The sequence below is a fragment of the Pollicipes pollicipes genome, unplaced genomic scaffold (genome assembly GCF_011947565.3).
Source record: "Pollicipes pollicipes isolate AB1234 unplaced genomic scaffold, Ppol_2.1 Scaffold_3087;HRSCAF=3621_pilon_pilon_pilon, whole genome shotgun sequence".
Taxonomy (NCBI): domain Eukaryota; kingdom Metazoa; phylum Arthropoda; class Thecostraca; order Pollicipedomorpha; family Pollicipedidae; genus Pollicipes; species Pollicipes pollicipes.
The window spans coordinates 42,043,683-42,060,587 of NW_023596225.1; the positions used below are offsets into that span (position 1 = coordinate 42,043,683).

The window sequence follows — 16,905 nt, forward strand, 5'->3', positions numbered from 1 at the left end:
CGAGCAGCGCCGCGGCCGCAACAACGTCAACTGGCAGGACTTGGAGCAGAAGAAGCGTGAGATCCGCAGCGAGATCGACCTGCTGCAGGACCGGCTGCGCAACAGCTTCGGCGCGTTCAGTGGGTTCGGGAGCACGTTCGGCAGCCGGCTGGGCGGCGGGTTCGGCAGTGATCTCGGCAGTGCGTTCGGCAGCGGGTTTGGCGAGCGCGCCTCCCGCGAGGGCGCGCGGCCGGCGCCGGCCGACTCGGCGCCGCGCCGACCGGTGGTGGAGACGATCCACGCGATCCGGATCGAGCGCGACACCAGCCCGAGTCTGGTCATCACTGAGCTGGGCGACGACGACGCCAGCTCCAACCACTCGGGCCTGGTCATCGAGGAGATTTTCGACGACGACGAGGCGATGGGCCAACCCGCCGCCGCCGCCGCCGCCGCCGCCGGGCGTCGCTCGCGCTCGTCCAGCGTGGAAAGCTGGAGCGGTCGCGCGCAGAACGGCGACGATAACTGGCGCGGCGTGACGCACGGTGAGGTGCGCTGGTCGCGCTCGCCGAGCGTGACGTCGGCCGGCTCGCCGCCGCCCGACCTGGTGCGGCGAGCCCAGGTCAACACAAAGCTGCCCGACGTCCCGGGAACCCCAGAGCCGGAGCGCCAGTCGGTGGGGGAGCGCAGCGAGGATGACGAGGAGGAGGCGGCCTCTGCGCGCCCCTGGTACCGGCGGCTGGCGGCGGCGCCGCTGCGGCCGGGCCCCGCCGCCAGCCCGCGCTGGCGCTCCGAGCTCCGCACGCCGCCCGGCTCTCCGCAGGCGCGCTCCGTCTCGTCGCCGGCCTGGATGCGCTGGCCGGACTCGGCTGCCGAGCAGCGCCGTCGGCCGGCCAGCCCCCCGCCGGCCGCCTCCGCAGGTGAGCCGAGCCGTCACGGCCGCTGGGCCGCCCGTCCCGCGCCCGCAACCGTTACTTACTGCCCACGTGAGGCGCCGTCGCTCAAGGCCGCGTTGCCCCGGTGGCCGCGCTGTGGCCGGCTGCGGCCGCGCGCGTGCCGCGTGTATAGATCATGCGGTCCGTGCCGGGCGCCGGCGCGCTCTCTCCCGCCGCGGCGCCTGCAAAATCGGCACCCGCGCGCGCAGTCCCTCCGCCGCGGCGCCCGTCGCATCTCAATTGCGTGCGCCCGCGCGCCGGGGCGCCCGACTCGGGCGTCGCCGACGTCACCGACTGGCGCAATCCGGCCGGCGGGGGTCCGGCCGGGCCGGTCGGCTTTTGCACAGCGCGGCCGGCCGCGGCCGCCGGCCCAGTACCACCTGTCAGCCAAGGCCAGCGCCGGCCGGTCCGTGGGCGGTCCGGTCCCGCCGGCTGACCCGCCGCCCGGCCAGCCGCCGCCGCCGCCAACGGCCGCAGCTGGGGGCCGCCGGCGGAGTGGGCGCCGCGCGCTCGCGCGGACCGCGGCAGCGCGGCTGTCATCGCGGGCACCAGCGAGCGATAATTCACCCGGCGTTCATCACTCATGGCCGATGCGGTCACGGCCGCCGAGGTTCCCAGGTGCTACGTGCGTCTCGGTTTCCAAGGATAGAGCTCTAACCAGCACGCGCCGGTCATTAGTACCGAGCGGATCGGTGGCCCCCGGGTCGATCCTCGCGACGCGTGACGCCTCGGCCACGGTCACTGGCCGCGCAACGGCCGTTGATGCGGCGTCGAGAGGCATCTGATCAGTCTGCCGCTCCTTGATCTGGCGAGTCGATCGGGCCGCCCGCCAAGATGTCGTCATTCTATTGGGCGGACGTCGGGAATACGTAAGCGGTTCCCTGACCCGCAACGCCTCTTTCCGATAAGACCGCACAGGTGATGGCTCGCTGATATGACGTTCGAGCTTCACTAGATCAAGAACACGTTCACTTTCCGGGGTGACACCCAGAATACGTCAAGGAGGGCACGGCCTTCCTAAAAAACAAGTGGACCGCTCGTACGTGATGACCTATGTTGCAACTCTCCGACTTCACGAGATCAAAAATACCCTCACTATGCTGCAAGCCGACTACGAGGATAAATATGACGGCGGATTGGCGCCAATTGGCTAACTTTGTGCGAATAGGCTACAGATCGCGATACCACGCCGCTCCTCATTTTTTCACGCCACAGCCGAGCATGCCGTGGCGCCCATTCGAAACAGCATGGGATCCCCAGCCTGGTAGGTAGTAAGCCTGATGTCGGACATGCCACGCTGTCTCTAGAGATCACGGCCTCACGGCCGGTGCGCTTCCGAACGCAAGGCCATGGAGCGGCGTGTTACGGAGAGCTAACACGGCTGACTATCTAGGTCAAGCGCCTCACGCTCAAATAAGCCCCACAGATGCGGTAGGTGATGCCGATGGTACCATTTATCGTTAAATCCAGACTGTAAATACCCTTTATCCATTAAGCGGTGTGTGCTCGCCGCGGTCGTGTGCTGCGTAAATATACCCCGCCGCAGCTGTTGTTTGCCCATTCGTGGCGGGATTTCACTACCAAGCGCATTGCTGATGTTAAGATCACTTCTCTTTCAAATCTTAACAGCTAATATGCGGATTGATGTGCGCAAGGAATCCACCGCCCCCAACTGTATGTGTCTGGGTCCTTTTGGTTATCACTATGAGGCGAATGAGCGAAGTCTTCATCACGTGAAGTGATTCAGCGCGCCCTGAATGTGAATGGTTTCACACGGCTTGCCCTGACGCCGCGAAATGTGGTTCGGTTGACCTGGCCCCGTCACATATCATCCGGTTTGACCTGACCGGGGGTGACGGCATGCCGTACTTGTTCTGTCCAGCTTCTGCGTGAACATGTCCGGCTCTCTCAGGGCTGGGTAGAGCTCTTTGGCCCAGATTGAATTGATGTGTGACCTTCCTGGAGAGCCGACCGCGCTGAATGATCTTTGTGGTTATCAGTCATAGCCGTAGGAGCAAGGACCGGGAGGGCCATGCCCCCTCCCCCCCCCCCCGACGCTTACACACTTCTGGGAATATTAAGCTTTAAGCCCACTATGACGCACGGAGATAATCGACTTCCAAGTCGGTATTACCCCTCCCCCCCCCTATGTCGGGCACGTTCGTCCGCCTATGGGCTTAGTTACGCACGCTGCCTCTCTATGTGATCCGATTCCGTGTCACGCGACCCTGTATGGTCTGACCCAGCCTGCCCTGACCCTGCCTGACCTGACTCGACCTCTGCAGGGGCGTCCAGCCGCGCCGGCCCGGCCGTCAGCGACATCCTGCGCGGGGTGGCCGACCTGCGCCGCCAGGAGCGCGGATCGCCCGCGCCGGAGGGGGCCCGCGCGGACGCCGGGTGGCCCGACTCGGCGGTCCGGCCGACGGCCTCGCGGCTCGTGTCTGAGATGGCGCAGCCGGGGCCGGGGCTCGAGCGGCCCACCGCCGTGCTGGTGCAGGAGGTGGAGGTGGAGCTGCGGCAGCCGCTGCGGCCCGCCGGCCCGCCGGAGGCCGCGCGTCAGGGGGAGATGCAGTGGGAGGGCTCGCCGCGCACCTCTGCCTCGCCGGCGGAAGCGGCCCGCAAGGTGGAGTGGGAGGAGCCCTCCGGGCCCTCCGCCCCGTCGGAGACCATCCGACAGGTGGACGAGCAGTGGGAGAGCGTGCCGAGGCACTCGCCGCCGCCGGAGGTGGTCCGCCAGCTGGAAGTGCGGAGGGAAGGCTCGCCACGGCGCTCGCCCCTGCCGGAGGAGTCCCGCGACCGCAGCGCCGCCCAGCGGCTTCCGCACCAGGTGAGCAGGATAGGGCAGCGCTAGCCGCGCCAGTCGAGGCAAGTCGCCTTTCGTGTTCGATCACCGTGAGCAGTGCAATGAAAACGTCATGGCAGCCATGTGATGGCGTGTTTTATGGGCCATTACAGACGTTCAGATGGGGTGGACCGTTGTGACCTCTGCTTTAATGCTTGAAGACTGCTCGGGAACACCAACATGAATGAAATGCGCAAGGTCAACATCATGTCAACACAGCCTTCATACCACCTGCCGGTATGAATGTTTGCCACCTCTTGCCAGATTTTGACTTGTAAAAGATACGTCGTCCGGGAATGTAGCGTTCTTGAAACCGACATTTTCAAACGACGTAACGTTCCGTTTCCTTGTGTAAATCCCCGAGAGTGCCATCTGGGGCGCTGAAGCATGCTCACCAAGGCCGCCGCTGGATTCCAGGAGATGAATGGGCTAAGGAGTGAGATCTCAAGTACAGCAGTGGCAGACATTGCTGGCGCCACCCAGAGAGCGCCGGTCATTATCAGAAGGGTGTATCACCCCAGCCCAGGTAAGCTCTCGGAAATATCTGCCTACTGACGATGCGGTAGCGGACGACAACGGTTATGCGTCCAATCTCACCTTGGAGCGTGGGAGATGATGCCGCTTGTGAATATTCGGTGTCGGTTGGGTTTTGGGCTGCGGCAAGCTTGGCGGAGCGTCCCTGTAAACCATGCTTCCAGGAAAGGTCCCGCATGGATACCACAGGTCTTGAAAAAGACATTCACGGCACGTTGTATGCCGCTGTATTTTGTTTCATCGAACCATTCCTGGGAGCACTCGCGCGCTACACAAGCTCACACCGAGCCGCGTCGGCTTGCGGAGGCGGTTGGCTGTCAGCATCGGCCGTGTCCACAGATGCGCCGACGGTGGTGCCGACTAGCGGAGACGGGGCGCGGGGTGAGGGCGCCACCGTCGCCTCCTCAGCGCCGCGGCGGCGGCAGGCCTCGCCGTCGCCCGTCCGTCGGCCGCCGGGCGAGCCGGCGGCCGACCGCGCGGCGCCGGAGCGTCTCGAGCAGCAGCCGTCGCGCGCTCCGGAGCCACGCGCCACGCCCGAGCAGCGGCGGCGGGCCGACGAGCGCCCGGGCCGCCAGCAGCGGCCGGAGCGGCGCGGCGCCGTCCCGCCGGCCGCCGGCGCCGGCCCGGCGCGCACCCGCTCCCTGGAGCCGGCACGAGCGCGCCAGCCCGAGCCAAGGTCGCTTGGAGAGTCGATCGGACTGCGTGTCGAGTCGGCGCTCGAGAAGCTGCTGACGTCGGGCAGCGTGCCCTCCTCGCCGCGCACGACGCCGCGCTCCGCCTCCCACGCAACGCGGAGGACGGTGACGACGAGGACCGGCGCTGCCGAGGAGCCCGCTCGCGGTCACGCGGCCCGACCGGCGGCCACGCACCACGGCGAGACCCGGCGCACACGCCTCGCCGAGCAGAAGTCGCTGCCTCCGACCAGCCCCGAAGCGAAACGACAGAAGCGGCAGCCGGCGGACGGCGAAGCGCCGGCGGCGGCGCAAACGCGCCGCACCCACGCCACCGTCACGAAGACAGGCTCGCACGAGCGGCGGGCGGAGCAGACCAAGAGGCCAGAGGTGCGCACCACACGCACGGTGGTGCGGCAAAAGCTGAAAACAAACGCGCCACTGGTCATCTCCGAAGTGCGCACGAGGACGGGTGGGGTGAGCGGTGCTCCGCTGGCAGAGAGGCGCAACGGTAAGGCTTGCCATGAGCTTTCCACCATGTCGTTGGGTGACTAACTTCTGGTGCTGGAACAAAGCCGTCTTTGTTGGCTAGTTTCCGCTGATTGGCCTGTAAAGACTCCATGTGACTAATGTTTGCTCAAAGCCTTGCAGATGGCTTCATGTGCTGCGACAATAGATCCTTCTTTAGGAGATCAGCTGCAGTAGTACTTGATGTTAAAGTCGGCCAGGGGTGTAGCTTCCTATCCAATTGGAGACAGGGGGGGGATGACTTCAGCCAGCCCCCCTCTCCCCCAACTTGTGCTCCAGTCCCCCCCCCCCCAACTCTGCAAAGAAAGCGAGTCAAAGCTGGGGAGAAACCTGTTTGTTTTTGTTTTTGTGAGGTTCGGTCATTTTTCGCAGCTCAGCCCCTCGAACTCACTTTGTGGAACTCCTGGAGTCGGCCGTGCCTATTGTGCACCGCGTAGAAACGGAAAGTGTGTTCACCGATCAGTGGAGCATATCCCTACATCAATGCATTTCTGGCGCTAGGTATTACCCGGCGCGTTTCTGGTCATTGCTGTCAACACTTCTCTGGCCCCTGACACACATTAGCCAAGACGCTGGGGTTCCATTCTCCGTGCGCCGGCCGACAGCGGTTCCGTTTTCCGCCGCCAGGGGTGACATCGTCGGAGCTGGTGCGGCGGACGATGGCCTCGACGGGCGGGCAGAAGCGGGTGACCACCCAGGTCACGACCACTGGCGACCGCGGGAAGCGCGGCAAGGAGGGCGCCAAGCGGGTCATCACCACCACGGAGGTCATCAGCGGTCAGTGCAGGACGGCAGCCGCAGTGCGCGGTGACCTGCGCTTCACGTCAGGTGTCCACTGCAATGGGAGGCGTGAACACGCTTTGTTGAAGGATGGCAGCATGCTGTAACCAGCCCGCTGGTCACGTGGGAGGAGCATTGTGCGCTGAAGTGACGTCATGCCACGCGTCATAAGGCATTGGGCCCAGCGAGTCAGCAAATATGATATTTCTGTCGTGCATTTCCAAGCCAATGGTCATGTTGCAGAGTTATTCGTCAAGTGTATTCAAATTTTATTAATGAAATGTGTGCCTGGCTGGGCTTGGCTTCAGTACATTCACGTATGCATTCACGTGCACAGTGTGTTCAGTTAAAGCAAATCAATGTGAGTCGGATGGATCATTTGTCATCACTCCGCCATGCCCGACAGGACACCACGAAGTCGACCCGACGTGCAGCTCAAGTGTGTGCCTTGGGCCTAATGTACACCATCATGAATGATATCACTGCGGGACTGGGAATATGCTACCCAATTTTTCCGAAACTGGGATCTTGTCCCCTCCAATTTTGATCGCAGAGAGCACAATTTTATGTTTTCTCACACAAAATGTCATTTTCGTGGCAGGCCGTCATCTCCAGATCCCAGTGTGAGCCCTCCCACCCGGAGTCGCCCCCACCCCCAGTATCAGAGGCGGAGTTACACCCATGAACCCCATCTCCACGGGATCGCAAGGCGCTGGCACCTCTCCCCAGACACGGTTTGACACTCTTTCCGTGTCATTATTTGAACTGTGTTCCAGGTGGTGCGTTCAGACCCACGCATGAAAAGCACCAGATCCACAGCCAAAAGCCCAAAGCACACCGCGGCTACGTCGAGAGCTCGCCGACCTTGATTGGCGCTGCGGTGGTTGCCTCGACCATGACGTAAGTTGCAATACGCAAATGTTTGCACGTGCTTGCACAGGTAAATTTGCAACGCATGAAGGTGTGTTCCGCTCCAATCGAACTGCTGGGAGCCCTACCCCGTAACGAAAAATATGCGCACGGATTGATTCACAATGTTTGCGCCGCCCCAACAGACTTTTGTGTTTCTAGCTTGCACTCCCGTGACTCGTGCGTCTCCAGCTCGTGCCCTGAGCCTACTGTAACTCTAGTTCGTCTCCTGTATGTCCTCCGTCTGTAGCTCGTCTCCTTGACTCGTGTGTCCCTACCTTGTCGCCTGTGACTTGTGTGTCTCCAGCTTGTCTCCTGTGACTCGTGTGTCTCTAGCTTGTGCTCCTTTGTCCCCTGTGTCTCCTGTGTCTCCCGTGTCTCAAGCTCGCCTCATTGTTTCCAGGGCTCGCCGCGTGCTGTGACCGGTATCCGGATCCGTCAGCGCAGCCCGACCCGAAGACGGACCCGGCGCCGAGCGAGACTAACACTGCGCCGCGCCGCCGGCGCCTAACCCGGTGTCTGTCCCGAGACTAACCCTAGCCCTTAGCCGGGCGCCGCCACGCGCGCGCCGGCGCCGGAACCCCCGGGGCGGCCGCGGCCGGCCGGCCGGCGACTGTGATATAGCGCCCGTGCGTTTGTGTGATACGGGCGCCGGTGGGGCGCCGCGCCCACACCGGCAGCGACGAGAGAGGTGGCGCTCCGAGAGTGACGAGAGGGCCGTCCCGCGCTCCGAGAGTGACGAGAGGGGCCGTGCCGCGTTGCGACGGCTCGGGCGAGGCAGAGACGGCCGCTGGACAAAAGACAGCCGGGTGCCCCGCGCTGGCGAGACTGGCCTGCAGCCACAGCGGACTCCGTGATCTTTATTAAATAATATAATTATTAAATTGCTGGCTGTGTCTTGCCTGTTGGAGAAGGCCGGTGGGCGTGCGAGCGTCAGTGTCGAGTGACGTGCCGGTACCAGTCAGGTCGGGGGCATGCTGGGGGTCACCACGCGGTCCCTATCCAGGCGGAGGTCGGACCTAGCTGGTTAAGTTAAGTTATATAGATATATGTATGTATACACACACATACACACACACATGTACATATATATATATATATATATATATATATATATATATATATATATATATATATATATATAGGGCCAGCATTTTAGACGAACACCCTCTTCAGAACAGTCAGAACACAGGAGTCAACGACATCAATACATTTGGGGCAAGGTTCAATAAAAAAAGTGGACTGTGCTTCGAAAACGCATTCAGTTCACATTAATCAAAGACTCCAAAATGTAACGCTGACGCCATCCGTGCAGAATGAACACAAATTGAAATATTTGAAGCAACTTCAAGATTTGCCAGCTTATAAAGTCTGTCATTCACAAAAAAACGACATCATATTACCACCTAAACGTTTGGTGATGACTGTGGCACTGGCCTTGCCTTCATAATGGCAGCAGTCATTCTAGATGAGTTCAAACCGATGCCCGGAGTCTGATCTCTAACCCACGCCGAGAAAGCGCGCGATGTCCACTGGACCCGGGCCTGCCGCAGGCCATCACGGGTCACTTGACGCCTGACCCTGACCCCGACCCTGAATTGACCCTGACGCGCGAGGCCGTCGTGACTTGCCGGTGTACTGAAGCTCGCAGGGACGCGGCACTGTGCGTGAGGCCTCCGGCATCAGCCGCATCGGAAGGAGCATTACCCGGATGGTACACGCTGTATGCCGGCCATGTGGACGGGTCGGGCGGGGGAAGGGGAGTGTGTGACCAGCAGACACGCCCGCGCCAGAGCGGATCGCCACGCGCCACGGTGGGATTATGCTGGGGCATGCCAGCGCTTGTCCCGCCGTCGGGTCACGCTTTGTGCTGACCCCAGCAGAGCTGTTTACGGTCCTCAGCCATCTCAGATGGACAGGCCTCAGGCTTTTGCAAACGAGCGCCCATTTCTGACGAAACGCCCACGTCGTGATTGCTGCACGGTCCGTCGCATCGTGGAGCGTCTCCGCGTTGTGGTCAAATCTCCATCCGCTTGCATCGTGTTGTGACTCATTTTTGCGATCAATTGTCTGCAGTCTAGCTCTCGGAGAAGTCAGAAACACAAGGAGGCGCGCCCACCACGTCATGAGTTGCTGTGTGAACGGTGGATCCAGATCCATGTCAGGCTCAGAAGGAAATAAGTGCCAGAGTTAACAATATAAGTGCCAAAGTTAATAAGTCCCTTTGGTCAGCCAAAAATATATGTGCGGTAACACCAGAAAATGAGGTTTCTCGGTAAGTTATTGGTGCCAGTGCTAGTAAGAATTCCTCCGCCAAATTTGCTCAGCGTTGCGCCAACGCATTTTCCTCTCCCGTCGTCTCATTGCCGTGTCCAATCCACGTCTGCCAAACAAGATGGCGCCTGGAGGCGAGAATGAATGACACGATAATACATGACAGTAAAGGTTAGGCAATTATGCTCATCAGAACAGGTGGTCCCCAGAGGTAATCCTGTCGTCCGTCAGTGTTGATCGACACCCCATTTCCGCCAGGCTTAGTGACGTTAATTCCCTTTGATGCTACATGTGCGATAAATAACCAAAAAATTATGATGCCAAGCAACACGCTTGAGATCAAACGACCGTCAGTATAGGCGGCTCGGGCACGATCGCTTTGATTCTGCTCAAACTCGGCACACAGCTAGGCCATGGCTCCCAACAAATCAGCGGATTGGTTTATGCGATGCATGTGGAAATATAGCATCCGGGGTGTCACTAAAATATCCGAATCAAATTAAGCGCAAAATTATTCGACCCAACCTAGCGAACCAAGTCCGGAACTGTACCATTTTGCTAAGTATGTCATCATGTCATAAGCCTGCATCGTCATCTGAAATGAAGAGCTTTCTTGAAACCTGGGTGGCACATGAGCGCTCCAACACAGTGCGTGTACAAGCATGCATCTCTGTCCAAGGGTAAACCGTTTTGTCTGTCGGTGACGAGACAGGCCCAGACGCTCCCCCCGCGGCACCGCTGTGCCGGTCTGTGACGCCGCCGCGTAGGTCAGTGACGGCGGGCCCGTGCCGCCGCTGTGCCGGTCTGTGACGCCGCCGTGTAGGTCAGTGACGGCGGGCCCGTGCCGCCGCTGTGCCGGTCTGTGACGCCGCCGTGTAGGTCAGTGACGGCGGGCCCGTGTCGCCGCTGTGCCCCTCTGGCCGCCGCCGACCCCTCCACACCGCCGGTCGATACTCGACGGTGCGGCGGCCTGGTTACGGCCGCGACACACGCCGACCCGGCTGGCCGTGGACGAGGCGGCGGTGGGGACGGTCGACGGGTCAAGCCAGGACGCGGCCGGTGGACACCCTCGCGGCAGGTCGTCCGGAACACCACCAGCGTGGTGACCCCCGACGCCGGCCAGCGCCGACAGCGCAGCCCGAGCCGGGCCACCGTGAGTCAGTCCGCCGGCGCCAATAGAGGAAGGTCAGACCTCGACCGGGACGGCCCGTCACCGGTCAGTCGCCGCCAACGGCGATCCAGCAGACCCGCTGCACCATGCTGAAGCTGGCGGCGATCGCCCCGTTCCTGCGCAAGCGACCGCGCGGGGCTCCCCGGAGCGGCGGCGGCCGCACGCCGGCGTCGGCACCGTCGCCGGAGCCGGACCTCTTCAGCCTGACCGCCGGCCGGGCTGTGCGCCTGGCGGCGCTGCTCTTCCTGGTGGTGACGGCGCTGCTGCTGCTGACGGGCCGCGCGCGGCACACGCCTGTGCTGGTCACTCCGCGGCTCACGTACGGCGCCTGGCTGGCGCGCCGCGACGCCGCCGCGCCGCCCGAGCCGCGTGTCACGCACCGCGGCCGCCGGCTCCGCTTCAACACCAGCGCGTGGGCGCACGTGCGCTGGCCCGACCGCGACGACTGCGCACGCCACGTGGTCAGGTAAGATGGGCGCACGTGCGCTGGCCTGGCCGCTACGACTGCGCACGCCACGTGGTCAGGTAAGATGGGCGCACGTGCGCTGGCCCGGCCGCGACGACTGCGCACGCCACGTGGTCAGGTAAGATGGGCGCACGTACGCTGGCCAGGCCGCGACGACTGCGCACGCCACGTGGTCAGGTAAGATGGGTGCACGTGCTCTGGCCCGGCCGCGACGACTGCGCGCGCCACGTGGTCAGGTAAGATGGGCGCACGTGCGCTGGCCAGACCGCGACGACTGCGCACGCCACGTGGTCAGGTAAGATGGGCGTTGGGTGCGGCAGCAGCTAACAGATACTGTGTAGAGGTTATTGGCTCGGTGATAAATGACATACGTCATGCACCTGTTGCAAGAGACGTACGGCATCCGACGACCTGAATGACCAGATTAATGCGAAAATTACGACTTCCATGTTGAATGACTTCATTACTATTCGATATCTGGCAATTCAATACCTCGTAGAAAGCCCCGCATTTTTCAGCGTAAGTGCTCGACCGGTTTGACGGCATGTCCACAAGATTTACATTCCACGTGACATGACGTTTAGGTTGCCTTATCCGCTCGCAGTGACAAGAGGCGCATGCAACCGGACGCATGGTGTCGAGCCTGGTGTTGATACCCAGCCGAGACGAGCTTAGTTGGATCCTTATGGAGCTTGGCATCAAACGATTTATAAGCCGGACACGCTGGCAAATCTTTAGCAACTTCATGCGTTTACATCGTAACACTATTCTATTATATAAACGACTAAATTCGCCTCCTTGACGTCATTTCGCCATTCCATACTTTGTGAAAGCATTGCACAGCCCAGCGGAGTCGTCCACACGTGTACTCTGAACACAGCCACCGGACGGAGGACCCACTCCACGTGGACGCGACCCACGACAGTCACCCGAAACCTGTGTATGCCATCACTGGCCTCAGCACCAGCCAGAGGAATTGTGGCTGTTATGCAGCGAGGACCCGCCGTAGTGCAGGGCATCGCTGGCTCGTCCACCCTGGGCTGCTCGCTCCCCAGACTGACTCCTCCGTGCAGCGTATGGCCCTGTCGGTCGTTCCAGTGTCACCTGCGCGGGTTTCAGGGGTCCCAAGAGGACACTGGGCGGTGAACGCTGGACACCACTCCAATAATCCGTCTACACGGGGCATGGTTTACCAGTCTTGTGAACGTCATCCCCGTTTCGAAAAAGTCGGCATAAAAGGTCGAAATTCTAGTCATACCCTCTTTAGAAACTCGTGATGATTTACATCGCCACACGAAAGGCGTGATCATGCGTCAGTGCTGTAACATGACTTTTTCCGATCAATTTCCACTGTGCTAACAGGGCTGCCTTGGCCGTGACTATGGCCTAGTTTCATAAAACGAAGGTACGAACCACGCTTTTCAAATTTGCGTTGCATGACCTCATATGTTTTAAGCCATGTGTTCCCACCGAGGTGTTCTTTTACCATTGCCTTGAAGATAGAGAGCTTCGCAGCTTTCAAACAGGTAAGTTTTTTGTGACGTCACGTCAGTCACGTGCATTTTGTGTAATGCACGTGAATCTTGCTGAAGTGATCTCCCGGGTTGCCATTGCCGCCGATGCGTGCCTCCAAACGAGCTCCTCTGCGGACAGGTTCGCTCGTGCAGGCCAGCTGCCGCCGGTCGCCCTTGTCACCCTCCCCGGGAGTGGCGCCACCTGGCTGCGCCACCTTCTAGAGGGCGCCACGGGCGTGTTCACCGGAGGCGGTCGGTTCGACCCGCAGCTGTTCAACCAGGGTAATACCGCCCAGCGCTGCCGCTACCCACTACCACTGGGATTCCCCCTGCGTGAGGGGAAGTAGAGCTCGGGATCCTAACAAAATCCAAGCACGTGAAACCCGCTGCCGGGATTCCGTGGAAACCGCCTGATACCGGACGCGGTCAGTTGACAACTTCGTATGCTACATCACAACGTGCGTCCTATTTTCTTTTCGTCGCACAGTGTCAGGACGGCTCTGGTCACACAACCGCCAGTCGTATGCACCGGACGTGTCTCTCCGCGGCAGGTCTGTACGGCCAGCTGTTGCGTGACACGGACGGCAGCACGCTGGTGCAGGAGAACGTCCGGGGGCCGCACATCGAGCCGGCCGGCCCGCAGGCCGAGCTGCCGTTGGCCGCGCCCGAACAAGTCACCAAGCGCACCGGCTCTGCCAGTCACCGTAAGCCGTCCAAGGTAACCGGCTGCTGGACCTGTCCCCAAATGCGCTGCAACCCGCTACCTCTGGTCTACGGTGAGACGTGTGAAGCTCGCCCGTCGTAACGTAATGTTAGCTCATGGTGAGTGTGGGCAGTGATGCTGTCTGCCTTTGAAAGTATTGGCGCTGTTCGTGGCTGGTGCCTGTCGACCGCCGTGGATAGCCTACGAGACACCGCCCCTCTGAGCAGCCACTACCCCAACTCGCAGCGTGCCACGCTGTCGCCGAGCCCGTCGTCCTGCTACCAACGCACGGTTGAGCCCGTCGCCCTGGAAATAACGCGTGATTAAGTCCGTCGCCCTGTCACTAGCGCGTGGTTGAGCCCGTCGCCCTGGTACTAACGCATGCCTGGGGCAGACGGTCCTACTGTTGCAGGACCCGTACAGGTTCCTCTCACTAGCGCGTGGTTGAGCCCGTCGCCCTGGTACTAACGCGTGCCTGGGGCAGACGGTCCTACTGGTGCAGGACCCGTACGGGGTCCTGCTGGAGGGCCGGGGCGCCGAGGGTTCGCCGGTGGGAGAGGCCGCCGGCGAGCGGGATTTCCGCGGGAGCCAGTGGGAGAAGTTCGTCTCGGTCAAGATGCGGCAGTGGCTGTTCCAGACGCAGCTGACAACGCACATCGCGAAGCAGCTGCTCGTCGTACATCTGGAGGACCTTCAGGTGAGTTGCCACGAGGCGCGAGCAGGCAGAGACGCAATGTTATGGGTGCACTAAAAACTGCATCCGGAAAGTTCAGAGGGTTTCATCTCCTTTATGTCCAAGCTGGCATCAATGAAACTGGGATTCTAGCTTCAGTATTTCGATTACATCCGTCGGTCTCCTTCCCTCGGAAGAGCCCTTGACCTGCCCTGACATCGGGCAGGAGGAACCTCTCGCGGGCCTGCAACGCGTGCTCGACTTCCTGGAGGTGGTGGCTCCCGCCGAGCGCCTGCGCTGCCTGAACGCCACGGCGCCACGGCCGGTCGACCTGCTCGGCGAGCCAGCCTTCCAGAACCCGGACCTGCGCCAGCTGATCGACCGACACGTGGACGAGGTCGGAGAGCTGCTGCAGGAGCGCGGACATCGGCTGCCGCTGCACAAGTACCCCCGCTACGGCAAGGGGCCTCCGTTCGGCTGAGCGCCCACGCTGGGCCTGTGGCAGGCGCCGCATGACTGACTGACCGGAGCAGCGTTACGAGTCAGGCGCGTGGCGGACTGGTGCCGTGCTGATGGGCTCACGCCTGGGGATGGATGCCGTCGACCACGGACAGGGGAGGGGGTGGGGGCAAGTGTGCTGCTGTTGGCTCACGGCGCCTCGCGACACCAAACACGATGCGCGGACGGCTACCTCACAATCGGTAGCTGATCCAAGCGACGTCGCAGACTGACGTCCACGGTGGCAGGACCTGGTCCCGAATGGTCGCTGGTACGCTTGCGAATGTGGAACCATTTAACCATTGAGGGGTGTGTGGTCTAACGGCTGGCGCGCGGCTCCGTACCTTGTGAAATTCCGCGCGAACGGGAGCGAAGCTATACTGATGAGGCCGGGTGTGACGTAGCGATCCACCGCTGTGTGATGGTTGTGCCTAGTGTCGACGATCCCGGCTTGTTATCTATGTGCTATGTGCAATAAAAGTACCAGAGTTTATCATGGATGAACGGAGGGGCTCAGCAGTGAATTGCGGGGGCAAGTCCCTATGCTCCAAATGAGGTAAACAACTGGACAACGACGGACCTTCAGATCACGCGGAGCGAACTGCAGGAGACACTGAAGGACAGTCACGAAGCCTCGCTTCGGCCCCCTTCGCCGCGTTCTGACAGTCACCCACGCCGTGGCCAGCAGTCGGCTCCCGCGTTCGGCGTCAGCTGCTCGTGCTGAACACTCGGCATCGGCCGCCGCCTGGGACCCCTTGGGTTCACCTCAGTCCCAGCCGGGCCCCGCCAGGGACAACAGGGTGGGACCCGTGGAAGGTTCGGCGGGACGCTGACGGCCTAGATGTGTCCCCTGTCGTAAGTACCCTATCGCCGAACACTGTTGTCGTCCGGTGAAATGATGTGTAGGCCGCTGAGACAGGTTCCACGATGACCACCGTTTCGGAGGTCCGGTTCCAGCCGCGCAGTCCACAGACCAGGCATCGTCATCATTTATTGCCTAATCTTGGAGCTTGGCGGCGTTTGGCGAGGCAGCCAGCAGCATGCTTTGTATGCAGTTGTGAACACAGCCCTCTCTGTTGACTAAAGTATCGAAGTCCACGTCGCTTTAGCCAAAGTCGGCCATTGTCAAAGATATCACTTGATATTGATAGGATATTTTCCTGTTATCGTGCTTTGCGCGCAATATCATGCGCCTGTTCGGGAGCGAGAGCGCAGGAGAGGCACCGAAAGGCACGACGTTGGGATATTTCTGAGCCGGACCGATCCTGATTGCTAGTCTGGGCCGAGAGTCTGTGTAGGACAGTCGGACGGGACTCGGGCCGCGTGGGGAGTTGGGAAAGCCTCCTGCTGAAGTGCATCTGTGAGCCCCCCCCTCCCCCCCCCCCCGACTTCGTACGGCGACCGTGCAACATCGTCTCGGCTATGACCGTGCCATGTCGCCATACCGATGGCAATCTTAAGCTTATCGGATGTGGATGGCGCAATTACATCCATATATATCCAATTCGATATCGATCATCTCTTGGGTTCGCGGTGGCGATGCCCTGTTGACCGAATTGCACGGCACATTGCTGGTAAAAAGGAAAGTATTCGCGTTCCGTGGAGTGGCGTGGAGTCATGCCGCCAGCCTTACCGCGAAATCGCATGCGTGTGGAAACAGGTCCGCTGACTCGTTTTAAGTGGTGGCGTAGGTACTTGAAACCACAGCTGACGTAGCTTCGGAAATCAGTGACCCAGTTCCTCATCGATAGTAGCAAAGCATCATGCCACGTAGTGCTTCCACCTTCGTTGCTCACCTTCGGCGGCCCGAACCCACTACCTTAGGCTTCGCCCTACAGAAGCTGTTCCGTCTTCGTCTTCCGAGGGAGAGCCCCTACAAGCAAACTACAAGCCAAGCAAGCCAGAGCAACGCAGAAAACAGCGTTGAAAAGTTTCTCGCACACTGCATCATAGAGGTGTGCCTGTCCAGCGGTGAATGTGACCTATGACAGGTCACAGTCAAAAATCACAAATAAAACTAGGTTAAAATGGTCAAACTGACGCTTCCTTTTATCTAAAAAAGTAAGCACTCTGCGACACTGCAGGAAACGGTGTTGAATAGCCCTTGGAAACGTCTATCAGATGGTCAATAGTAAATATCGACACATTGGACCTGTGGTAGGTCATGTCAGGTCAAAAGGGTAAAGGTGATCATTGCATTGACCAGTTTGGTCACATCCAGAACTAAATAAACCACAGTACCGGGAAGAAAATGATTAGAAGGGCCTTCTCAAGTCATAAGACACAATTATTGAAGGTTAAACTGTATGGCCTTCAAGCGGTCAAGCTTGAACATAAATGTCAAAGTTTGACCTAGCTTTACCCTGGACGAAGTGACTTTGTAAAATGCACCACAACGATAGCTGCGCATCGATTCAGAGCGATGAGCAAT

General features: G+C 60.5%; 1 protein-coding gene across 1 annotated transcript; it reads left to right on the forward strand.

Moving 5' to 3' along the window:
• Window positions 1-3,389: 3,389 nt before the first annotated feature.
• Window positions 3,390-8,063, forward strand: LOC119089579 (uncharacterized). The gene is made up of 5 exons (XM_037212328.1): window positions 3,390-3,738; window positions 4,171-4,279; window positions 6,114-6,263; window positions 7,043-7,166; window positions 7,579-8,063. The coding sequence occupies exons 1-5, from the start codon at window positions 3,478-3,480 to the stop codon at window positions 7,595-7,597; spliced, it is 663 nt and encodes a 220-aa protein (XP_037068223.1). The 5' UTR covers window positions 3,390-3,477; the 3' UTR covers window positions 7,598-8,063.
• Window positions 8,064-16,905: the final 8,842 nt, after the last annotated feature.